The sequence below is a fragment of the Colletotrichum karsti genome (assembly GCF_011947395.1).
Source record: "Colletotrichum karsti strain CkLH20 chromosome Unknown Scaffold38, whole genome shotgun sequence".
NCBI lineage: Eukaryota > Fungi > Ascomycota > Sordariomycetes > Glomerellales > Glomerellaceae > Colletotrichum > Colletotrichum karsti.
Window position 1 is genome coordinate 14,726 of NW_024065938.1, and position 25,014 is coordinate 39,739.

Here is a 25,014-nt window from a genome sequence, read left to right on the forward strand (position 1 = left end):
ATGTCGGGATACCGCTACACCCCTCTAGAGGAAGCAGATGCCATCAGGCTCTTGGTCCTCTACCCTTCAGCAGACCCGACTGCGCCATTGGGTGGCTCACTTTTCAACACGACCATCTCGGACTGCGACGCCGACTTCGAAATCGAGTACCTTGCTCTTTCCTACGTCTGGGGAGACCCAACGCGAAGGGGTTTCATTGAACTCGATGGAGTTGGTGTGGAAATCACAGCATCCTTAGCAGAAGCTTTGCAACATCTGCGCAATTCTTGTCCCAAACGGACACAAACGGTTTGGGCTGACGCCCTATGCATCAATCAGTCCGATACTCCGGAGAAGAATCGGCAGGTACCGCTGATGGGCAACATCTACGCCCATGCGAAGAGCACGATTATCTACCTCGGCCCTTTGACAGCAAACTCGAAGATGATTTTCGAAGCTGCTCAAAACAATGCACCGCGAGTCGCTACCGTGGATGCCCAAGGAATCGCGCACATCGCTTCTCCGAGACAGCTAAGAGAAAATCGAGCTGTGAACATACGTATGGGGGAAAAACCTTCGCCAAGTGCCATCAAAGAGTTGATTGAGTTACCTTGGTTTACCCGAGTTTGGGTCTTCCAAGAGTTTTTGTTATCCCGCGATCCATGGGTTCAGTGTGGTCCCCTTCGACTACGATGGAGAGTTCTTTGCTCGCTTTTGATCCCCATTCTAGATGAATCGGAAGGCCCGAACTGCACGGCACTCCAGCAGATGCAATCAACATACCTGAATGCAGAAAGTCAGACCCTGTTTGGGATTCTTCAGTCCAGGGGCAGGTGCCGGGCGTCAGACCCGAGAGACATGGTATTCGCATACATGGGGATGCACAACGATCCAGAAGAGGTTTCCGCATTTGTCACCGTCGACTACGACGTTACCCTGAGGGAACTTCTCATCTCGACTGCCAGATACATCTCCGAGTGCCACGGATACGCTCAACTCCTACGCTGCGTCAAGCGACATGGGAGTTCTTCGAGCTGGCTTGAATTGCCGTCTTGGGTTCCCGACTGGGGCATTTCCGAATGGCTGAGCCATCCTACTCCTCTGTCATGGCCCCTGGGACAGGCTAGTCCGTCAGACACTCTCGCGTTACTACAAAAGCCAGGACAGGCCGTCGATGACATAGTTTCCCCCGTATTAGGGCCTATGGAAATTTGTTTTCTCAGCCCCATCCTTCCTTACCCGTCCGAAATGCCCGAGGAAGTTCTCGGTTTTCTAAGAAAGATGTCACGCGAATCTTTGAGGGTGGAAAAACACGTTTTTGACGTCAACTGGAAGAATTTCGGGGCTAGCGACTACAAAGAATCCAAGACTGCGCGGGCTGTTGAAATGGTAGAGTTCTTTGAAAACCTCGTCTTGCCTTCAACAACCGAGGAGCCTCCGATGAAGTTATTCTCCGAAGACTTTTGGCGAGGTCATTCCGTGAACAGCTCCCGGTCTGCTGAGAATATCCAGAATCTAGAAAATCGGCCTGCCACTTTTAGCATGGACCACGCGATTGCTTTCGCAGTACGCCAAATCATGTCGTTCTTTCAGGCCTACACGACCGGCTCCAATACCGTGGTCGAGGGCTTTAGTTTTGACATCGACACCACGCAACGAGTGAGATTGGCGGCGACGGCTGGAAGGTTCGTGGTAGCCGTGCCGGCCGCGGCCGACACGGTTATTGGGGACATGGCGGTGCTGTTTCAAGACGGCCGTGTCAAGAAAGATGGGTGTTTGGGTTATACAGGTTGCGTACTCAGACCCATGACGAAGGAAACGGGTGATCCGTTTTTCAAGTACTGCAAAGTGATCTCGACGGGAGGCGTTCCTGATATGGCGGAGGAGTATCTTCCTTATATGGAAGAAATGCCGGGCATGTTTAGGCCTATCCTTTACTAGGTTGCCTGATCATGACTTATATAATAGCATACTTGCTGTCTGGTCGATACGTCTCCAGAGAATCATCAAAGAATCAACCTTTCATATCCGTCTAATCAAACACATCAACAGCATACCTCACATTCCTCATCCCCTCAAACCACCTCCTCGCCCCCTCGGCATCCAACCCCTTCACCTCCTCCACCTCGCCACCCTCCACCAGGACCTTCACACAAGCCTCCTCGACCGCCTTCCCAACACTCCTCGTACCGCACACATAGACCCTGGCCCCGTGCGCCCACAACCTCACCACGTCCTCCCGATCACGATACATCCGGTCCTGGACGTACTTACACCCCTCGCTCTCCCCCAGAGCGCGCGAGTAGGCCCTCCGCACGCTCACGGCGCCCATCCCCTCCCACCGGTCGAACTCCTCCCGGTACAGGTCGTCCCCCCCGGGCCTCCGGCACCCGAAGAAGAGGAGCGCCGGGGCGAGGGTCCGCCCCGCGGCGACCATGGCCGCGCGTTCCTGGACGAAGCCCCTGAAGGGCGCGACGCCGGAGCCGGCGGCGACGAGGATGACGGGGGTCTTTTCGGGCTCGGCGGGGAGGTGGAAGGCGGCGTGGGAGGGACGTACGGCGACGTGGAGTTTGTCGCCCTTCTTCAGGCCCGCGAGGTAGCTCGTCGCGACGCCGATGTGGCGGCCGGAGCCGGAGTGGGAGGGCGCGTCGAGGAGGGAGTAGGTTAGCGTCGCTTGGGACGGGTTCCGGAGCGGGGATGATGAGATGGAGCTGTGGCTGTTAGCATCATTCTCCTTCAGGGAGGGGGAGGTTGCGACTTACTACTGCCTCACGCGCATGGGCGGCAACATCCCCAAGAACGCCCCGAAAGGCAGCTCGATCTCGGGAAACCTCTCCAGCAGATCCAGCACGGTGACCCTCTTCAACGTGACTTGCTCGTGGTAATGCTCGTCGCCGGCAAGCCTCTCCAACTCCCGCGCCGCGGCGCCACCATCACCCGCGGCCTCCGCCAGGGCCAAGACGTTCCTCTTGGTCGCGGGCTGCGCGAGTTCGACGTAGGCGCTGAGCACGTCGACCGCCGAAAGGGGCCGGTCCACGGGCAAGGAAGTCCTCTTGTCGCCCGAGATGGTCAGGCACGCGTCCCATGCGAGCCGGAACCGCCGGAAGACCCTCTCGACGCTGGGTCTCGGGTTCAGGGGCAGCACGGCGAGGTAGTCGCCCGCGCGGTAGCTCACGCCGGGGGGGAGTTGGACGTCCATGTGCTTCTTCTGCGAACCTTCGTCCGACGAAGACGACGTCAGGATCCTCTCGTCTGCGACGACGGCCTCTCGGACGTCCTGGCGGAGGGCGGAGGTGCGCGGGTTTGTAACCTGCACGGTCAGCCCGGAGGAGGCGTCGCCGTTCAGCTGGTCCGGAGCGCCGGCATTGCCGCCGTACTTTTCCACCAGCGCGGGCCAGAGGACGTCGTCCTCCCAGACCTCGAAGTCGCTGAACATGTCGCGCTCGGCGGCGTCGGTGAGGCCAATTTCGACGAGGCGTTGAGCGCCGTGCTTCTCAAGGGCGTCGTCGACGAGATTGGGGATGCGGTGGAAGGTCTGGACCCAGTCGTGGTGGCCGCAGCCGAAGACGGCGTAGGAGACGCCCTGCAGCTCGTCGCCCGCCTTGAGGGACTCGAGCCAGGCGACGAAGTGGGCGGCGTTGTCGGGGGGTTGGCCCTCGTAGGAGGCGGTGACGATGACGACGGGGTGGTCCTTGGGGAGGTTCTCGCGGGCGGCGTCGAGGGGGTCGACGACGGTGGGCGCGAAGCCGTGGGAGGCGGCGTCGGTGGCGAGGCGTTGGGCGAGGGCTTCGCAGGTGCCGCTGTTGGAGCCGTAGTAGATGCTCAGGGGCTTGCCGCCTTGGGATGATTTGTGGCCGTTGGTGTCGGTGTGGTGGCCGTTCGTCTGCGCGGCCGTCCTCGACGACGAAGACTTTTCGTGCGGCTGCGCCCTGCCGGAGAGCCTGTGCTCCAGCTCCGTGGGCGACATGCCGTGCCTGAGGGTGGCGCGCATGTAGAAGCCGCTCGGCTTGATGGTCAGCGTCTCGTGGATCTTGAGCTGGTAGTCGGGGTCGTCCATCGTGAAGTTGAAGTTCTGCAGGAGCATGGCCGTCGCGAGCAGGGCTTCCTGCCACGCGAACGGGCGGCCGATGCAGGCCCTCATGCCGTTGCCGAAGGGTTTCCACGAGTTGGGGAACTCCTTCTGCAGACGCTCAAAGTTCTCGTCGAGCATGCGTTGTGGGTCGAACTCGTTGGCCGTGTCGCCGTAGACGATGGGGTCGAGATGTGAGCGGCCGAGGAGGACGCCGAGGGGTTCGCCCTTTTTCACAGCGTACTTGCCTGCCAAGAGGGTGTCTTCCTTAGCCTCGACGCCGAAGGCGGGGATTGTTGCTGAGAGTCGCAGAGTCTCTCGGAGAACCTGTCGCCGTCTCATACATTAGCAACTCCGCCGCTTAGGCTGGTCTCATCTGAGTTATGCTTACAGCGGTCAGATAGGGCAGCTTAGACATATGGTCGATGGTGATGGGGCCTGTTCCGACAACCTCATCAACCTCCTGCTGAGCCTTCCTATACGCAGCCGGCTTCTTCAGCAGATTGTGAAACGCAAACGACAACAGCCCGGAAGTCGTCTCATGGCCGGCGATAAGGAACGTGATCAAGTTATCGATGATACTCTCGTCCGTCATCTTCTTCCCCGTCTTCGGATCGACGCCGTTCAACATGGCGCTCAGCAGGTCCCGCCTGTCGGACGGGTTCTCCTTGCGCGACTGCAGGACCTCGGCGGCGGTCTTGCGGAGCAGCTCGATGTCGGCGAAGAACTTGTTCTCGGCGCGGCGGAGGAAGTAGTTTGCGAAGGCGGGCCTCCGGTCCCTGTTGCCGCACTCGACGAGGGCGTCGCCCATGGCGGTGATGAAGGGGTGCAGCTCCTCGCGGTAGTACGAGTTGAAGCGGAAGCCCATGGAGCAGAGGGCGATGGTGTCGAGGGTGAGGCGGGTGAAGTCCTCGGTGACCATGATGCGGGTGTTGGCGCCGTGGCGGGCCCACTTCATGGCCATCTGGGTGGCGATGTCGTGCATCTCGTCAAACATGCCGCGGATGGTGACGGGGCCGAAGGCGGGGATGAGGATGCGGTGGGCGATGCCCCAGTTGGGCTCTTCGTCGGGTTTGGCCTGGGACGTTTTGTCAGTGATGCGCGCTTCTTTGGTCCGAGGGGAGGTTGCTGGAGTTTTCGTACGGTGAAGAGCCCGTCCCTTGCGACGTTTCTCACTTCCTGCGGTTCTTGATTAGCGATGCATCTCGGCTGGGAGTGGTGGGATGGTGCTTACACCGAGGGCGTTGTTGAGAGTCTTTTGGAAGCGTGTCTCGTCGCACACCTCGTTGACGAGGGCATTGGTGGAGACGAAGACCATGGTCTTCCCACCGGGGATGCGTAACCTGTAGATTTCACCTGGAAAGATGAGAAAACGAACAGAGAGGCCGACTGGAAACGCATACCGAATGTGTCCGCCAAACGAAAGATGTCCTGGAGAGGGTTCTCCGGGCTGAACTCTGCGATGTGGCCCAGGAAGGGGAGGCCCCAAGGCTCGGGGATGGGCTTCTCCTCGACACCCATATCCGACGGCGTTGGTCAAGAATTATCGGTATACAGCACGACGTAGGTGATGGGAGTCAAGGGTTGACTTGATGTTGTTGGCGGACGATGTCCAGTAAGTGTGTCTTATAAGTGATACAGACGAAGTTGAAGCCGGGTGTAGGAGATATCTTCTCGGTGAATTCACATTAAAACCCGCCGAAATCTGCGAATGGGCTTTTGCTGATTAGCGTCATCGTCCCTTGTCGCGCTGAAGACGTGGAAACCAAACAGCAGGGTTACCAGAAGGATTCGCACAGAGACGACAAGCGAGTCCAAAGTTCCATTTGCTCATAAGAGAATCTGTGTTGGATATTGGGTGCTGCCAAACGTACCTGGTCAGGTCATGTATGTCGTCCAAGAAGTAGACGGGATTGGTCCGCGAGTACGAATACGGCAGCTGCAGCTCGCGTGTAGTACAACTGGGGCTGCTCGTAATTATATGATGTTTGCTGTTCAGCTTGGTTGCTCTTGTGGGCTTTCTTCTCAGGATGGCAGAAGCAGCGGGGGAGTCGAGTTTAAGTAGTCTACACGAACTGAAGCGGCAGCCATCCGGCTTTGTCAAGAAGAGTATGCATTCAGCGTTGTGGCGGCATCTCGTCGAGGCACTAAACACAGCGGGAGCCGCCGTGTACTTGGAGAATAGCAGATCGCCATTTTTTCTCGAACGGAGTCATTTGAAACGCCGTCCGCGTTGCTCCAATATCCCGAGAAGCCAATAAACCTGAACCCGAACGAGTCGCGTTGTCCCCGAAAAATCACTTGACCCAGGCCGTGGGGAAAGATGCGGAAATTCCCTGAGAAGACAACACTCGAGAATGACGATCCAACGGCCTCCCGCTCGGGGACTGGCTTGGCGAATGGAAAGAGGCGGATGACCAAAGACGTTAGGCCGACTCTCCGCCCCGAGACGAGAATTGAATAGACCGCCGCAAAAGACCGAGGAACCCACTCAACCGTGGGATGGGTTAATCCCGCTGCCTGGCGCCGGCAGGCTTCCGCGTGTTGGCATCCCGGCTCTCGCCATTTTTCGCGGTGGAGCTTCGTTCCTGATCTCAGCTGAAGTGGACTTCTCGAAGGAACTCATCGTTTGGCGGGTGTTCATTAGGACAGCATCGTAGACCATTGCCATGGACTAGACGTGTATCCGTATCCGTACGGGAAGACACCTAGTCTGCCGTCTCACTCGTGCCACCAATTCCACGCCGTCGTAAAACGTTGCATCTGACTGGTCTTGCAGAAACGAAAAAACCGGTGTGGGACGTCGAGATGTGGCCGTGCTGTGCCGTAGCCGAGAACCAGGCCCCGATGCGGGACGGAGGAACACCATACCTGGCCGCGAATTTCACTCGAAGGCAGCAGGCGAAGTCGGTGGGAATTCAGTCCTCTTTGGAGAGGAATTTCGACAGCAGACACACTCCGGCCGGTGGGATAACTTCAGAGACTTGGGCTTTTGTGTCTTTTTCGGGTTCCTCCACGCGCATTCTCGGCCGAAAGAACGACTCACGAAGCCGGGGGAAGGAATCGGATAGATTTCAACCTCCGGGGCGGAGTGGAACGGGGGTGTGGGCTCGCGATGGCGACGATGGCGTTGACCCGTCTTTCCGGCCAGCCGCGGAGTGCCGACTCTGGTGACAAGTTTCAGAGGCGTCATACCCTTAACTCAACTTCGTCAGGTCGTGGCTGAGGTGAGATTCTTATTCGGAGCTCGTACGTACGTAACTGGGTTATTCTGTCATGACGCGGGTGGAGGAGCCGTAATCAACCGTGGACATTCCTCGACGGGTCGGACCGTGACGGACGGGAAGTGGTGTTGTTTCTTATATCCATATTTGTCGATAGCTTAAGGTACTCGCGAATAAGCCCAAGCCCGTATTGAAGATTGAAGTTGGCATTGTTCAAATGGCGTCTGCTTCTTCCCAGAGATGAGGATGATTGACGCCTGGCAGCAATTGGCCAACAGCCCCACCGCGGGGTAGCGCGATGGCGGGGTGAGGCGCCGTTCTGCCCTCCGGCGAGCTCAAACGGGACGCCGATCTTCCTCCGTCTTCAACTTTTCTGACGACGCATCGCAGCTAAGAGCAGGCCAATTCACACTGCTCTGCGCAACACTCCCTCAAAACCGAAATCCGCACATAAGATACACACCCCACAGCACAACCCACGACGCCATGGCCGACGTAAAAGCCAACGCCGAGGCCCTGGTGCCCAGATTCAAGCTCGAGCGTGTCCTCAACCAAGGCACGTAACCCACTCCCCTACCCATCATCCGAAGACCCTAACCCTCTCCCAGACCAAGCAGGCCGCCGCACCTCCCTCCTCGGCACGATCGACTCCAAACCCGCCCTGCTGATCCTCGAACGCGCCCCCTTCCCGACAGACCCCTCCTTCCTCGCGGCGACGCCCTCGACCCTCTCCTCCATCTCCAACCTCGGCGCGAACGACATCTACCACTGGTACATGGCCAACACGGGGGTCTCCTCCTCCGCTTCGCCGCCCGACCCGGCCCTCGCCGACCTCAAGATCAACCTCATCTACCCCTGCACCGAGGCGCACGTCAAAAAGTACAGCAAGCAGGGCGTGCGGCTCGTGACGGAGACGCCGCAGGTGTACGCCTCGGCCGTTCGGCCCTACATGCAGCGCAAGCGCGACGAGGGCCGGCTGAACTGGGTCTTCAACATCATCGAGGGCCGCACCGAGGTCGAGGACGTCATCTTCCGGACGGAGCTCGGCAAGGAGGGCGACGAGGGCTTCCTGCTCCTCCCGGACCTGAACTGGGACCGCAAGACGCTCGAGTCGCTGCACCTGCTGGGCCTCGTGGAGCGCCGCGACATCTGGTCCCTGCGCGACCTGCGCAAGAAGCACATCCCGTGGCTGCAGCACATGAAGGCCAAGCTCCTCTCGGCCACGGTCACCAAGTACCCCGAGATCGACGTGGACCAGCTGAAGCTCTACGTGCACTACCAGCCGACGTACTACCACTTCCACATCCACATCGTGCACGTGCAGCTCGAGGCGGGGGCGACGCAGGCGGTGGGCAAGGCGATCGGGCTGGACAGCATCATGGAGACGCTGGAGATCATGAAGGGCGACGAGGAGGCGGGCATGGAACAGATTTCTCTTAGCTACACACTAGGGGAGGCGAGCGAGCTATGGACCGAGGTGTACGAGCCGCTCAAGGGCTCGAGGTGCGGTACTGCTTCTCAATAGCGAGGACGAGGTCGTTCACCCCCGCGCCGTGCGGGCAGTCCTTCCACTCCCCGCCGTCGCGGATGCAGTAGATTTCCTCGTTGAGGCGGACGGTGCAGCTCTTGGTGACGCCGGCCTGGGCAGGTCAGCGGGATGGTTCGTATGATAGATGAGATGGCAACTTACGTCCTTGCTCCTGCGGACGCTGTCGCGCAGCATGCCGATACCCAGTTCGCCTTCCGGGGTCGCGCAGTCGTTCAGGGCCTTGATATCAATGGCATGCTCCAGAGCGCAGTCCTCCACCAGGGTGCGCTCGGGAATGGCTTGGTATTCGCGGGTGAGGCACATGGTGAAGCCGAGGTTGATCTTGGGGTCAGGGTAGAGGTGTATGGCGCATAGCTCGATGATGTTTCCCATACCTGCGAGCACAGTTAGACATGACTTGGGGTAGAGGCGGATAAATACGACAAGACGTACATTCGGACGGGCCATGCTTGCAATCGATTCCGTCGTTCTCGGTCGGTCTGCGTGTCACCCATCCGGGTCAGTACTCTGGCGATACTGCGCTCGGAACAGGCCATGCCACTTACGTGCCGATGTAAGACAGGGTGAAGTTGACCTTGTCCTGGGCCTTCATCATGGTCGGCAAGACCAGATCCCTCAAGCAATCCTGCGGGCGGTTGTCAGCACTTTCAAGGTCCCGTCCAGCCACGAGAGGTAGCGACGCACCCTCGCATCGGGGCATTTGCTCATAATATGCGCCTCCAAGGGGACCAGCTTGTTCTCGACCGCGACCGGGGCCTCCTGGGGAACGAACTGCGAGCGAGGGACGGCAGAGGCCGGGTGGACGAAGCTCCAGGCGCTGTAGGTGAAGAGGAGGGCCATGAGGCCGACGGGCCAGAGGCTCTTCTTCCGGGCGAGGCGGCCGGACATGTTTGGGGTGTTGTTGGCGTAGGGGTGCTTCTCGTCCATTGCTGGTGGTGTTTTTTGCGTGTTATTCGAGATATCGATCGGGGGTTTCGCGTCGGGGCGATGGTTTATTTGTCGTGGTGGTCGTGATGGTACTCGAAAGGGATTTCGGTGGTTGTAACGGTAGAAGTCGATGTACCGTGAGGACTGGTGACGAAATGGAATGTCTCTGCTTAGAAACAGACCTCCCATGCCCCCCGATCGGAGGCAGAGTTTATGTCGCGAGGGGGCCGTTGGAATTGCGACATCCAATGCACGTCGCCCTCAGGCCAAACAGCAACAGCAACAGTAACGCCAACGCCGACGGACTGGACGTGGGAAGGGACCGATGCTAGCTGGAAGCGGAAAGGCTGCATGACGTTACAGAGATACTCTTGACTTGGTGTATAAATCGTGTAATTTCATGTATCTTTATATCTTCCGATCTCCAACTTCCACAGGACATGGCCAAAGCTCCCCTACAACGGGCAACAGCGGGGTCTCAGCGCCATTGCCCCTCAATAGCGCCCCTCAATAGCGCCAGTCCACCACAGGGCAGTGCCTTACGCGGATAGCAGCTGGTCAGTGTCTTCAGGCGTGATGTTGTTGCATTCGTCCGAGGAAAGTACCTGATGCAACAGTGCGGATAAGAGCATTATGGGAAGTCCTCACGGTACGGACAAGGGTAACATGGGATATCAAGTCTTCCATCTGATCTGTGTCGGGAACCACAGACAAGATCGGTCCTTACCTTAGCAAAGACCTGATTCAACGTCTCTTTAAAAAAGCAGGAATCGTGACGGAGAGTCATGTCACAAGGGGAAAACGCCTTACATAAAGCAGACATGCAGATAATAACTAGGGCCTCGAACACAGTGGGCATTTGAGATATGCATCCACTTCTCACTCCTCACTCCCTCACTCCTCACTTCCACTGGGACCTCCAGTCTCCAGTCTCCAGCCAAAGGGGGAAAACAGCACCGCATCACAGCTGAGTGTAACGTGCCCTACGACATCCAATGCAAACGGGGGCTGTTCTTCAGTAGACGACATATTTGAAACCCTTCTCCTCTTCGCTCTCATTTTACCGTTGGATGTCAACGGACTTTACTTTATTTCTTCGTGATAATTCCTTTTCCTCTATCGCCCCCTTCTCCGAAGCGCCACTTCCTCCCCGTCAAAGAAACATGACCGGACCCTCTTTCCCCAAAATCACCAGATAAACCGCCAGCAGGAAACAACCACCAGAGAGATAGACCAAGCCGTCTCGGTCTCAGTCTCAGCTCGGGGAAAACAGGAAACGCCTCAGCTTCATATCCGCAGCGCCTTACTTCACAAGAACAACACACACGACCCGTCACAGGTTACCAAAAGTCCAACGCCCTGCGCACCACACGGGTCTTCAGCAAACATCCCACGACCATGGATCCCGGCTCTGCCCTGCAGGACTTCCTGCAGCCGCTCCACGTCGACGTCCAAAAGATTCATACGCTGTCCCGCCTGTTCTACTCCAACTTCAAGGACCTCGCCCTCAACGCCCACGATCAATTCCTCCCCACACCCATCTCAGAGTCAATCCTGAGACCCGTCAGCCAGCACGGTCACGGTAGGTATGTATTACTTGTCTTGGGCACCTGCCGCCACGACAATTCGTCTTCCAAAAACCGACAGTAGACATCCAGCTAACACCAGACGACAGACATTTGGCCATAGACATGTACGTCCTCACAACACCACGCCATTGACTCATCGTCACTCATCACCACCGTCACTACTGCTATTCTCTCATGACTAACCCTCAAATCAGCGGCGGCACAAACCTCAGAGTAGGCTTCGTCGAACTCTTGGGCGCAGAAGCCACCCATCTCACGACAAACGGCAACAGCCCTCCGACCCTGCGCGTGAAGGAGAAAGCCTGGCCCATAGACAACGCCCTCAAAGCTGAATCCTCCGCATCCCCTCAACAACTCTTCGACTGGATCGGCAACCGCATCGCGACCGTCGTCCGCGAAGCCCTCCAAGAATGGCCATCTCTAGCAGACGATTCCTCCGTCCCCTTGCCCTTGGGCCTGACCTTCAGCTTCCCAATGACACAGAACTCCATCTCAGACGCGACGGTCATGACTATGGGAAAGGGCTTCAGCATCAAAGGCGACGCCGAACTTGGGCCTTTGATTCTACGCGGTTACGACAAGGCGCGCGAGACCGAGGAGACCAATGGAGATGGCGCCACAACAAAACTCCCACCCATCCGCATCGCCGCTATCTCAAACGACGCCGTCTCGACTCTAATCTCATACATCTACCTCTCCCCTCCAACCTCGAAGGCCTCAATGGGCCTCATCGTCGGCACGGGCTGCAACGCCACCATCCCCCTTAAACTCTCCCTCCTAGGCCCTGCCAAGCAGCCCTCCAACGTCTCCCTCCTCCCCGGAGAATCCGCCCGCGACGTCCGCATAGCCGTGAACACGGAATGGTCCATCCGCGGCACCGCCCCTCCCCTCCGCGAACTCGACCTCATCACACCATGGGACGCCGCCCTCGACGCGGCGCTGCTGGGCCCCGGCGAGATCACCGGATTCCAACCGCTAGAGTACATGACGGCCGGCCGCTATCTCGGCGAGCTAGGACGCCTGATGCTGGTAGCGTACCTCGAATCAACAGGCGTCGACGAGAACACGCTCCCGCCAAAACTACGCGCCAGCTACGGCCTCACGACGACCTTCCTGAGCCATTTCAAACCCGCCGACGGTTCCACCATGCTCTCCAAGCTCGAGGCCGAGTTCCCGCCAGACCCATCCTCCCCCTTCAGATGGACCGAGGAAACGGCACAAGCGCTCTACGAAATGGCCAAGGTGATCGAGCTCCGCGCTGCTGGCATCGTCGCGGCGGCCACCGTCGCCCTCCTCCGACTCGCCGAAGACATTCCCGAGCGGGACTCGCTCGCGGACGGCGGCGGCGAGGCGCGGGAGCTCGGCGTCGGGTACACCGGCGGGTGCATCTCGCACTTCCAAAACTACCTGGCCGACACGCAGATGTTTCTCGCCGAGATCGTGAAGCTCGAGTTCGACGGCAGGCCGCCCGTGAAAGTAGTCCTGAGCCCCTGCCACGACGGGGGCATCAAGGGCGCCGGCATTCTTGCGGCTGCGGCGGGGGTCAGTGAGAAGCAGGAGGTATAAACACGATCAAGGAGGAGGGTCTGAGAAGACATCCAACCTGAAGAAAGACTAGATCGTCCGCGGTAGAGGATAGACACGACAGCCTGGGCAATCTTGATTGGATTGTTGATCATAGTCATTCTGAAGCTCGTTTCATCACTCGAGCCATTGCGCGGTCGTCATGGGTAGCGAGCTCACAGACGACAGTGGCAACTCCGAGCATCACGCATCACATTTAGGACACCATAGTAGACAGCACAAGTTCATAAACAGAAATCACCAACTGCTTCGCTTGGATATTTGGCCTAGACGGAAATTTTTGACAAAAAGCCGCATCAACACCGCCCCGCCCCCAACACATCACCACCGACTATGTAGACTCTCCAAAAATGAAAAATAAATAAATGATGAAAAACTCCCCGTCATTAGGATCAGATCTTTTAGACAAGACGGAAATAAGAAAAAAAAAAAGGAACATCGTTTCTTTGAACTGGCCCTCGCGAGATTTTCTCTCCCCACGTTCGAATAAATTGACTCGGTATCCCCAATGCAAATCGGAAGCGATGGTGATGAAGCAGACGCTATGCTATGCACGTGTTGTGGTTTTGGTTTGATTTTTTGGTTCGATGTCGTCGTCGTCATCGGGAAACACTCAAGGCCTCCCCCCCTCCCCTTCTCAATGCTTTTGGTCCCAAAATGCTTCTCTTCCCCGGTGAGGCCGTATCAGTCATGAAAATAGGTAGGAATTGCGTGTTTATGCGTGCGTGCGTTGGCGCGTAATTCTACTGGCGTGGTGGTCCCCTCATGGCCCGAGTGGACCGGTAGTTCAACCTCGGAGGAAGCGAGATCTCCATGTCGTCGATGCCCTCGTCGTCTGCCTCAATAGGCGCGTCGTCCGCCTCTAGCGGCTTGGACATGTCCACCTCGACCGTCTTGGTCGTCGGCGTCTTGGTGTCCGCCTCGAGCTTGGCATCAACCTCAAATTTTCTCGGGGTGATGGGCGGGTTGCTGTCCTTGGCGGGCGTGAGCTCCCGCCGCATGCTCGTTGGTCGAAGAGTCCGCACCTTGTTCGACTCACTGACCGCCTTCAGAAGCTCGGGTTCCTCTCTCTCTACACGCTCCATCTCTTTGGCGGCCAGCTCCTTCGTATCCACCAGACGCCGTTGGATGTTGGCAATCTCCTCCCTGCACTGTCCGTCGCGCAAAAACTGGTGAGCCGCATGCTCGGCTGTCCCTTGAACATATTCCAAGTTCTTGTCGAGCTCGTCGTAGGCGCCGGGAGTGTCGTCCATACCGCCGGCCTGGCCGGCTCTTGAATATGAGTGAGCGCCTCTCGGGCCCATGCGTCGCGTGCTCATGTACCGCAGAGACGGGAGGGCTTCGGATGTGGGGCCGGCACTCAGGGACGTATCCGCCTTCAGGTCCCCAGAGTCGTCTTCGTCTCCATCGCCGGGACCCTCGAGTTCTGCCATGCGGCGAATGTGCGCCACCTTGGCCGCCATCTTGGCCTTCCGCATAAGGTTTCTGCTTGCGGATACAAACTTGACCAAATCTTCAAAGAACTTTTCCACAAACTCGTCGTAAAAGACCTCAACTTGCGTCTTGCTGCGGTACTTGGACGGGCCGCCCTCCTGATCTGACATGACAGACTCTGTGCGCACACGCTTCTTGACCTCCGCTCTCGCGTACGCTTGTGCTTTCGCGAACGAGTCCTTGGTTTGCTTCTGAAGAGCCGAGGGCGTCTCACTGCTCGGGCTCGACGGATGTGTAGTCTTCTTCTCGCCGTGGGGCAGCGCGGCTTCACCGGCAGCTCGCGAGCTATCTGGTTCGTCGGCAGTGACTCCATCCACAGGTGCAGGGGCGGCATCGTCATTTTCGTCCTTGAGCTTGAGCGATTCAGTAGAGCCCTTATTCCGGAGGGATTTCGAAGAGCTCGTGATGCTCAAGGCAGCTAGTTGGGCCTGGCGTTGGTCGATCTCGTCTCCCATCTTGTCGAGTTGCTGCACCCAATCGGGGACATTGTTGATGATGTTCTTGAGGGCGTCCATTGTCAAGGTGCGGTAGTCGTCTCCGTGTCGTAGGTTGGCCGTGTTGAATTGGTTGAGGACGTTAGGTGCGCGTGGCCAGCCTAACGTCTAGATGCGGGGAGAATGCAAAAGTCGATCGAGATAGCCGGTCGCAGGAAGCAGCAATGGCAGTAGCGACGGTAGCAGGTTTTGAGGGGATTGTTCGGTGGAATATGGGGCGGTGATCGGCACTGCAGAGTCGACGATGGGGAAGGTGAGGAAAGAGGAATGGATCGGCGTGCTTATGGGCGAAGCATGATCCGCCAGCAAGCGAGGTTGGCGTGTCTCTTCCTGAGGGGTCGTACCGCAGTTGGAGTCAATAGGAGAGGACGAGGTCGAAATTCGGGCGTCACGTAGAGGGTGATGCCGGGGCGTCGAGAAGTTAAGGACGTCTGTCTGGTCCACGCTCGGGACCGGGCGGGAGTTGAAATTGAACTAGTGGCGGTATTTCGTTCCGGCAAAAGGCAACGAACGGAATCGTGTCGGGCAGAAAAAGCGACTGGCTTGTCGAGGCGTCGGAAGAAAGCCGTGGATTGGGTGAATGTGATCGGCCGCTAAAAAGGCGACTCGAGATCTGCGTGGGAACGTCTCCAGGTTCGGGCCTGGAATTTGTGGACGGGGTGGAAAAAGAAGTGAGATATAGATGGATGGAGGGATGAGATGGATACAGAGAGGCAAAGCAAGGCAGGTCTCCTTGATATCGGCAGACAAGCGACGGCGTGCTAAAGTAAGGTAACGGGAGGAGAGGAGTAGTAGGATCCGCAATGGCAGATGGAGGCGGAAGCGGCTTCGGGAAAATGCGCCCGTGAAAATGTATCCGTACCGTACCTCAGTAGGTAGCGTTTCCAATGTCAATGGCTTCGTGTGCTTGGCGTCGAAATTGGGGGTCAATTGCACTAGCTGAAGCCGCTAATGCTGGGCGGGAAAGGTGACGGAGGAGGATGCGACGAGGAGTGGGCGTGAGACAGAACGCGAGGCGTGTCGTGTCTTCGAGTCGAGTTCGTAGGAGACGTGTATCCAAGATGGCGAATCCAACGGCAAGCTGCAGCGTCGTCAAAGGCGCGATGGTGTTTGCCAGGCGAGGTAGAAAAGAGCAAAGCAGGCAGAGCAGAACACACGGGTCTGGGGGGGAAGAGGAAGAGGAGGGTAGCGAGGAGAAGGAGGAGAGGCGATTATGAGAGGAAAGTTGTGCGATGTGAAAGCGGTGGGGGTGTGACAGAGTGTGGACGCATGAGCCTGGGAGAGGAGAAAACCAATGGCATAAGGCGGCACAAAAGGGCTTGAGTAAGAATGAAAGAGGCGGCGGATATGAGGATGAGGATAAGGATGAGAAGCGGAGTACGGAGTAGGAGCAGCAAGAACAATTCGTAGGTGCACTGTAAGGTAGGGGCGCTTGTGTAAGGTGCAGACGCAGGCGCAGACGCAGACGATGCAGTTGATGCAGATGCAGATGCAGCCAGAGCAAAAAAGCAGGATGGACTGGACTGGAGACTTGGAGACTGGAGGTGACGGAGAATGGAGAATGGAGCCCAGGTCTACAGAGGAATACTCCGTAAAGCAAAACGATGGGTACGTATTCCCGGCGGGAAGAGGAGCCGGGGGGGAAGCAACAGGAGCAAGAGCAAGAGCAGGGGCAGAAAAGAAAGAGGAAGGGCGACGAGGGCAACCTGACAACAACGGGCAACTGCCAACTGCCAACAGACAGCAACAGCAGCAAGACCGAGGTACTTGTAGCGAGGCAAACCCTTATGGGGCCCAGCAACAAAAGGTAGGTAAACCACAAGATGAACAAACTTAGTACTATAACAGCAGCAAGACCAAAACAGCAAATGGCAAGGCACGGGAGATGGAGATGGAGACAGGGACCAGGACGTGAACGTGTGAGGTGGACAGGGCAGCAGGCAGGGACAGGCACACGCCCGTGGTGTGGAGAAGACGGACGCAGCTAAGAATTGTGGACGGGAAGGAGGAGTCAAGTCCACTGCCCACGACGGTCCTTCCGCAAAAAGACGGGGTCCCCTCGATGTTCAGGGCAATGGACGCCTCAAGCCTGTAGCCTCAAGAAATGCTGCTGGGTACCGGGAGTCTTCTCTCTACCTTCCTCTCACAGTGAATAGCCAACATGGAGAAATAACGAAGCAGACATGGAATGCCCAGTCCGACTGCGACTGCCCGGTGAGGATGAGAGTGAGGGTGAGGTACGTACCCACCGCCGACGAGCTACGGAAGGCGGGCGGGAGGGACCTTCCTTCGATTTCCAGTTCAGGGCGCACAGTTGCTTTACTAGGGAAGAGCCTACCTGAGGTACCTTACTTCGTCCGTACCTTCCCTCAACTTCTTCTCATCAAAAAGTCTTAAATAATCACGGCAGGCAGGCACAATGGGAAACGGCGAGGAGCGATCGGGGAAGGCAGGCAGGGCTCCGAATACTTTGTACGAAATCCCTAAATACTGTACCTCGGTACCTTAGGCAAGATACATATCGCAATGTACCTGTCTACCTAAGGTAGGTATCCGTACTCCACGCGAAAACCTCGTCCGAAGCGGAGATTCACACTCCAACGGCAACAACGCGCGCTCATCACCAGATCCGTTGACTCCATCCACCTGCAGGCCAACCCGAACTTCTCCAACCTTTCTTTTCCCCTTCTCCCCTCGCATCGCCAACGGCTACGGGACTTGAATCGGCTACAGGGTGCTTCGAGATGCGAAGCTGCGGCCATCATTCGCCCTTCAAATTTGCCCATCCATCTATCTCACCTTCAACCGTCGCCAATTCATCGATGCCAGTTTCAACTGCAACTCTGCTTCAAAAACACCCGCACCCGGCCATCAAACACAGCAATACTTCTTCTCGGTCCGCAAGGTCTCCAACTGCCATGCAGCCTCGAAATACATACCGATACGTCAAGCCCGCTGCCCATCACTTACGGCCGTTACGTGCCCTACTTTAATTGCCGTGGATGCTCAAAGCCCTGCCCTCCGGCACTGTTTCCTACCACGAAAACTTCAGATGCACAACAGCCAACATTGCGCACCAAACTAACCTCTCAGAGCCCTTCTTCGTCGTTATCCTCGGCTCTCGGCATGCTTTCATCTTCAGACCCAACACCCACCTCCAGCTGACTACGCAACATTCCTCGCGCCAGTCCACTCTCACCACCCAAGACTGGCTCAGATCAATCATGCCAGCCTCAATCAAGCTCTCACCTCGGATCCGGCCTACCTGTACCGGACATCAGCGCTAAACAGAGACATGCTAGAGGCCTGCCCCGAGACCAGGTCTCATCAGAAAACGAGCCGCCATTCTCTGTGCTACTATGTACACTACGAAGTAGCTACGTATTCTGTACCCCAGCCGCACAACTGTCAACACGTCCGTCACCGCCGGCTGTCCTTGACTCCGCTCGTCGGACGTGGCCCCGACTTGCGGCGCCGTCTCCGCCGCTACTCTGCACGATAATAAGAGCCCTTGCCCTCCGTGTCTGTGCTTGAAAGGCACCAACAAAGGAGGCAATTGACTTCGGGCCTGTTACTGGATAGCATACGATCGGCACTCGCTCGTTGACTGGTGAGCTGCTGAAGCTGAAGCTATACCGGCCATTCTATAGCCAATGCAACGGTCACTGCGAATCGCAACGGAACGAAGCCCGTTCGGCAGTCGTACTACCGATCCGAATGGAGGTTCAACAAGATCTTCCTCTACGGACGCAACACTGCACTCAAAGCATCCGCGAAAGGGGGAAAAAAGCAACAGAACCGTGATGCTAAGACCCAGGGTCACGCCATATTAGGCCGACTGCGGTTCGAAACCAAACCAAACACACAGTATGCTGATCCTCGAGGGTTTCGAATTGCCCGTCGATTGCAACCTTCCCTTTTCTCCCCTGCCGACCATTGCGCCAGCCCACGCAATCGCGGCCTTTGATACAGCGACGGCGTATTCGTACGGCCTGCGTGGATACCAACCGCTGGCAGCCTGGCTTCTTTCAGAGCTTCTCGAACAAATCATCATGTGGAGGCCGGCCAGGGTGAAACAACCCTCGACAGCATCCCTCGTTGATCGTCGTTGCTAGCCTTCTTTCTCCTCACTGCCATGGGCTAGCACTGCTTTCCTGCCGCATAGCAACTTAATCGTGTGCCTTTCGTCATGGCAAGGAGCTGCAACACACTGGCCATGCTTAATGGTTCCTATTGATAACCTCTCGACTCTCAAGGCGAAGAAAAGCATTGTTGGAGCTCAATCTTGCAGCTGAGGGGCTTTTCCGCAGCCCATGACCCTGCGCCGTTGTGCCTGTCCGCTCCCCTAGCCTGACCTTGATTCAATAATATCAGGGGCGAAAAGAAAAGACCGGGGTTCGTTGCCAAGCGAACGTGAGGTCCCAGTCCGATATGGATGCGACGATACTTTCCTCCAACCCTCACTTCGAAGAACCAAAACGAGCGTGGACACGGAAAGGACAGTTTGTGGTGGTTTTTTTTTTTTTTGCCGCAACAGAACCTCCTCATCGAGAGTACCCACGTCAGTTCGTCTTGGCTGGACAGCAGACGGTCAAGACAGCCAGAAATGCGGCACTCTCCGACCACCAACAAGAGCAGATGGAACTCGTTGTCTATGCACCTCATGCATATGATGGTCACTTGTCCATCCACTCAAGGCCTGCAGCTTACGATCCTCTCGTCTGCGTCTGCACCGCTGCAGATCAAGCAAATTGCCCGCCTTTAGCCCCAACCGGCAACCATCCAGTTCATTATCACACCCTGTTGTTTGCGTCTTGATGCGTTGGCGTTTTTGCACGCCGCTTTTCTCCTCACCTGGCTGCTTCGATGTTCCTGTCGCCTGCGCGTTTTGCAGTTTTCGATAACCACATCAGACGACTTGCCGACATCCCAAGTCTGATGTCTTTAAACCCCCAGCTGCTGACAAGTGGACTTTCAGATCAGCATCGCCGCAAGAGAAGGTCGGCTCCAAACCCACTCGCTGTGTCCACCGGCAGGGCGCTGAGCTAATTACCCCGCGGCCTGTTGGTAACGCAGATGCAAGTGTTTGGCAAGAGGCGCCTGTACCGATTTTGAATCGAAGTATCGAATGGCAGCCAACACCGGCAAAACATCAAACCAGGTCAGAAATGCGCGCTGGCAACCAGAACCTGAGCTGTTCGGCTCCATCCGCCCGAGGGTGCCGTCAGTAGAGTCAGGCAATGGACTCGCACGATGTCCCATGAAACCCTCGAAGTCTGTACCAGGACAATCCCCGCGAATACCCAGAAACGTCTTCAAACGGCCTGGATTAAGCTGGCTCATGCCGATTATCACTCCGACTCAACATACTACTGTGATATGGTGGTCTCGACTGGGCTCATAAGAACCACGCTTGTCTGATATCGTCGTTTTCGGCCGCAGTAGCCCCCGCTGAACGTTGGAGTCAGGGCCGAGCGCATATGTTGTCTCGCTATTTCCGGTGTCTACGGACCTTCTGTGCCATACTGAGCCGAGCGATGACTTCAACGTCAAAACTAACAGAGCAGGCAAGATACTACTCATGATATCAATGCCGATGGTCTGAGGCTGATTCGGTTCCCTTCACTATCTGCCGCGTCAACTACAACCGCTGACGGACTGGACAACGTCTGAAGTCTACTGTTGAGTCCGAACCTTATTGTTGGTGGTGGCGTGCCTGTAAACAGCGGTTTCTCACAACGCCGTCGTTCTTATTCACTGTCCAGTCATGCACCATCTTGTCCGAAACACATGAGGACGGACGACTGCAGGCAATCGCATCCCCCAGAATCCAGCGAAAGAGCTACCGTGAGGCTTCGATCGCAAATTCATCCCATATCGCCTCGATCGCTGCTGCGCAGCTAGCGGGCTTGCGAGCCCTATAAACTCTCATGCAGCTCACCAGCAGGCAGAATGTCTACTCCCACCTCACAACAAGACCTGAGTACACGACAAGGACACTCCCGGGCAGAACGAGTTCAAAATAACGGTGAGGCACCTTGGGCCAAACAGAGGCAACGTCAGCGCCCACACACCCAAACACGCGCATGTCGGCGACAGCGACACATCCGTTTGACCCCGCAAGGCGACAGCGGCAGCGGCAGCGGCAGCGAAATGGTCATGTCAAGCGGGCGGTTCCTCCGGCGATCCAATGTCGTGTCCGATCTGGGAGAAACAGGAGTGACACCGCTTTCGTCCGGCAGTGTCTAGTCTGCGTGTGGCAGGAACTCATCAATCTGACGTTTTAATCCTCCGTGTCAATTTTTAGCCTTACGAGTTGCAGTATGCAATGTCAGTCCATCTCTGGATTGGTTTGCGAGCCAGATGCGGCACCGCGCAGCAAGTCTGCAGGACACGAAGATGGGAGAAGGAAGAAGCTTCGTCTATTTTGCCGATGACCTGGAATGCTCAACTCAGCACTTACTTCGGACTCTATTCAGACGAGGCTCTCAGTCCTCGATGCGGTCCGAGCCAGTGAGGACTACGCGTACGTGTTCGAGGTGTCAAGGAACAACCCGGACTGACATATGGCGTCGATAATCTTAAGTGCCTGACAAGGCGCACGACCACGATCTTATTGCGATGCGATGGAGCTGGAGGCTAACATCGTATCGTGCCGGCCTACATAGTAGAGTTTCGGGAGACACTGAGTCGCCGCCTGTTCCCATGCAAGATGCGGACACTTCGACAAATCGACCCGACCCGGCCACCTGCTGCGCATAGCACCCGCCTGTTCTGCAAGGTCGGCCGGCGATGTCGCGGTTTTTGGAGGTTGTTTCTTTGGGGTGAGAAAGGGTTGCAGCAAAGTGCGGATCCCCCAACCGTTCTGATTCCCCCCCGATTCATCGACAAGCACGAGATGTTCCCGACGAATCAAGGCACTGAAGCCCCATCTGCCACGGAACCTGATCTCGTGATGCTGCGTCGGCGGCTAGGCGAGCATTGCGGGTGCCGAAAGATCTGTCATTGGACAGCCAGCATCCGGCAGCTAACGGGACACCTTGCGCTCGCTCGCCGGCGGCTTCGCACGTGGAAAGAAGACACAAGCCCAAGAGACGAGGACGCGTCGGAGCCGCTCCGCAATGTCCGCAACGGACGAAAGACGATGTCTCTCGAGTCTTGACCTCGCGCGGTTTAGAGTTTATGCCCCTGTTTGACGAAATCAAGAGGACTTTTGTCAAATATCATCGTCTAGCTTAACGTTGCAAGAAACTCCGCCTGACGCCGCCCACACCATCATCTTATCACAGCTCTTCCGGGCCAACTTAGTCGGTCGGCAACGATAGAAGGCAGGGAACATCGATCGCCCGCTGCAGCCCCGACCCTTGGTCTAATACCACCTCTGTTTTACGTACCCGCGCGGACGAACGCAGCGCTTCCTTGAAAAGGAAGAAAACAGGCAATCTGTCAGATTAGCGGTTGCAACCAGGCTTTGCACACTTCTCTCAAACATTACAATCGTTCATCAGACCCGGGCTCTGTTTCTTGGGATGGCATGATCGACTGAGCTTCGCGTCTCAGACCCGCCAAAACAACGGAAGAAGAACAGGAATCCACGAGACGCCCTCTTTCTTCTCCGGGCACTACTCCGTAGTGTTAACGCGACAGCAAATGACGGCCTGAGCCAAGGACTCGCGGAAGCAGCGCTCCCAGATCCGGAGTGGAGAGAAGCTTCTGTTGCGGTTTAGGGCTTGCATGGCTGCCATGTGGGATGACTGACTAGCTATGGAGACGGGTACGAAGTTTTTCGTGTGTTGAAAACAAAAGGCCGGAGGAAGGGGGCTGGTAACCGTCGTCTCCTAGCGCCTCTGCCTCTGCCTCTGATTTCAGCCCTGGTGTCGTCCATTTCTGCTTGTCGGTCTGTTCACCTCATCGGGGAGGAGGACCCCGTTTCTTACGTAGCAGCGAACCGGCCAAACGATGAGATGTGAGGAAATTCTTCAATCCTCTTCAGAGCCGTTTTCAGGTTGTGTCAGGGATGAGCCGAGTTGCGAGACCGAGGGACCTCGTTATTTTGATCGGAATTGCCATGTGGCTTGTGCCGGGGCTATCCATGGTTGAGCTTCGAGATGATTCTTTGCCGATATTATCTTGTCGACACCGAACGCCTAGAAGAGCTATTCAGTGGATGCTCGCTCACGTCGGCGAGATTTTAACAAGGTCTCGCGGTTTGATGTGAGATTCCCCGGCACGGACGACGGTCAAAGGTGAAGACCGCCTTCGTACCGGGCGGGGCTTTGCGTCGAAGCGGTCTTGACATCACGCAAGCCCACGCGTACAACCTGTCACTTTTCGTCGTTCTTAGGGACGTTGAGAACCAACAAGAAGCAACATGAACGGACGCATTGCTGGCCGAATTCAACGAGGCCCTGGTTATCTCACGCGTACATGCCTTAGGACATCTCATCCCGCGCAGCGACGCAGATCCATCGGACGCAATAGTATCCAATTCAGGGAACCGGCCGTCCTGTTCTCCGACCTGCTTGCCCGCTTGCTTACACCAAGGCCGGTCAATCGCCAACAACCCCTGTACCAACAGAACTCGGGCGAGGTGCGCAATATGGGTCATGTATCCCTTTTCGATCGACCGGTGAGGGGGTGTAAGCACGGCACGGCTCGGCCAGCTTATGTTCACACTGTCAGCCACCCTTCTTGTCATCTTGCACAGACGCCGGGAGGTGCCTCAGATGGGAATGGGACGGGACTGCCGCTCGTCCACCGAGATGCTGTCCGTGTGTCGTGGCTTCATTGTACGATGATGGACTGAGGACATGTGAGATGAGCACAGTATGATGAAGCTATTCTAGAGACCTACGACAAGTTGGTCACTGTTGGTCACTGTAAGCCTGTGACCATCGGTACACTTTAAGCCAAGACGAGCGTACCACCATTCAGTCGTTTCGTGTGCCTCAACGAACCCTCCCGTTCCCCGCCCTTGCCTCATGGCCAGGTCTCAATCTTTTCCCACCCGTTGGCCCTCTCAGCGCCCTCCGGCTTCTCCCCGTCGGCCGCCGCGCCGATGAACCGGTACAGCCAACGCCGCGGGTCCTCCGCGTCGCTCAGGTCCGTCTGGTCCACCTCCGTCGGCACAATCACCACGACACGGAAATTGGCCCTCGCGGCCTTGTCGTGGAGGTCTTCGACCTTCTGCCCGAGCTTGTAAGTGTCGTCCGGCGGGTTCGCCTTCCGAGCCGCGCCGGGCTCCGGATTGCGGAAGGTGCCGCGCATCCCGGGGCTCAGGTTGCCAAAGTGCGCCGTCACCTCCCGGTCGAACCTCCATCCCGAGCCGTCAGCGGCGACGACGTGGCCCCTGACCTCGGACGGCAGGTCCTCGGCCGTTCTCTTATGGGCCTCGGACTCGGACAGCCGCCGCATGCGCGAGAGCAGCTTCTCGCGGAGGGCCGCGGAGGAGGACCCCTCGATATCCGGACCGAGGACGTACGCCTCGCCGCGGACGCGCCACTGGACCTTCGCGTCCGTCCAGAAACACGCTTCCACCGGCGCCCCGCCGCCCGAGCTGGTCGTCCCGTCGGACGCCGTCGTGGACGAGGAGCCGAAGAAGTCCGGGACCTTGGCCATGCGCGCGTCCGTCGTCAGGGTGAGCATGTCGCTCTCGTAGACCTGCGGGTTCAGCTCGGCCGTGTTCTTGGGGTTGACGGGGAGCGAGGCCCAGAGGCCGCGGAAGATGACGGTGCGGGTGCGCGGCGAGAGCGAGGGCTGCTGGCCCGCGGTCGGGGTCGGGCCGGCGTGGATCGTCGCGAGGGTGAACTCGGGCGAGGCCATTTCCGTGACGTTTTTGAGGAAGGGGGCGCGCCAGGGCGCCGGGCCCGGGGCGGTCGGGGATGATGAGGACATTGTGCGGGTTAGGTGGCTTGTCAGTTGTGCTAGGCGATGGGTGCGGACGGGAGGCATGTGTCGGGTTGCGGGTGATGTGGGTTTTGAAGGTGAGTAAAGTTCGTGGGTTGTTTGTTTATGAGATGATGGTTTTCGCTGTTTGAGGGTTTTTGGGACAGAGGCGGTCGCTCTCTCGTCTATGATTCATCACCGCCGGGCCCGGTTTTGGTCA

The 25,014-nt window shown here is 57.3% G+C and overlaps 7 protein-coding genes across 7 annotated transcripts; 3 read left to right on the plus strand and 4 right to left on the minus strand.

Moving 5' to 3' along the window:
- CkaCkLH20_10099 (uncharacterized protein) lies at positions 1 to 1,920 on the plus strand (the record flags this gene model as incomplete). The annotated part of the gene is made up of 2 exons (XM_038892813.1): positions 1 to 538; positions 710 to 1,920. 2 exons carry the CDS (start codon positions 1 to 3, stop codon positions 1,918 to 1,920), a joined length of 1,749 nt encoding a protein of 582 aa, XP_038741733.1.
- A 91-nt stretch (positions 1,921 to 2,011) lies between these two features.
- CkaCkLH20_10100 (bifunctional P-450/NADPH-P450 reductase) lies at positions 2,012 to 5,569 on the minus strand (the record flags this gene model as incomplete). Its single annotated transcript, XM_038892814.1, has 6 exons — positions 2,012 to 2,690; positions 2,742 to 4,375; positions 4,440 to 5,126; positions 5,192 to 5,227; positions 5,283 to 5,404; positions 5,452 to 5,569. 6 exons carry the CDS (start codon positions 5,567 to 5,569, stop codon positions 2,012 to 2,014), a joined length of 3,276 nt encoding a protein of 1,091 aa, XP_038741734.1.
- Positions 5,570 to 7,758: 2,189 nt separating this feature from the next.
- On the plus strand, positions 7,759 to 8,797 carry CkaCkLH20_10101 (scavenger mRNA decapping enzyme; the record flags this gene model as incomplete). Its single annotated transcript, XM_038892815.1, has 2 exons — positions 7,759 to 7,813; positions 7,881 to 8,797. The coding sequence occupies 2 exons, from the start codon at positions 7,759 to 7,761 to the stop codon at positions 8,795 to 8,797; spliced, it is 972 nt and encodes a 323-aa protein (XP_038741735.1).
- A 15-nt stretch (positions 8,798 to 8,812) lies between these two features.
- On the minus strand, positions 8,813 to 9,748 carry CkaCkLH20_10102 (gamma interferon inducible lysosomal thiol reductase; the record flags this gene model as incomplete). Its single annotated transcript, XM_038892816.1, has 4 exons — positions 8,813 to 9,195; positions 9,254 to 9,300; positions 9,367 to 9,446; positions 9,506 to 9,748. 4 exons carry the CDS (start codon positions 9,746 to 9,748, stop codon positions 8,813 to 8,815), a joined length of 753 nt encoding a protein of 250 aa, XP_038741736.1.
- A 1,398-nt stretch (positions 9,749 to 11,146) lies between these two features.
- CkaCkLH20_10103 (hexokinase family protein) lies at positions 11,147 to 12,903 on the plus strand (the record flags this gene model as incomplete). Its single annotated transcript, XM_038892817.1, has 2 exons — positions 11,147 to 11,334; positions 11,532 to 12,903. The coding sequence occupies 2 exons, from the start codon at positions 11,147 to 11,149 to the stop codon at positions 12,901 to 12,903; spliced, it is 1,560 nt and encodes a 519-aa protein (XP_038741737.1).
- Positions 12,904 to 13,664: 761 nt separating this feature from the next.
- CkaCkLH20_10104 (uncharacterized protein) lies at positions 13,665 to 14,930 on the minus strand (the record flags this gene model as incomplete). Its single annotated transcript, XM_038892818.1, has 1 exon — positions 13,665 to 14,930. The coding sequence occupies one exon, from the start codon at positions 14,928 to 14,930 to the stop codon at positions 13,665 to 13,667; it is 1,266 nt and encodes a 421-aa protein (XP_038741738.1).
- Positions 14,931 to 23,888: 8,958 nt separating this feature from the next.
- CkaCkLH20_10105 (uncharacterized protein) lies at positions 23,889 to 24,860 on the minus strand (the record flags this gene model as incomplete). The annotated part of the gene is made up of 1 exon (XM_038892819.1): positions 23,889 to 24,860. One exon carries the CDS (start codon positions 24,858 to 24,860, stop codon positions 23,889 to 23,891), a length of 972 nt encoding a protein of 323 aa, XP_038741739.1.
- Between the last annotated feature and the right edge of the window lie 154 nt (positions 24,861 to 25,014).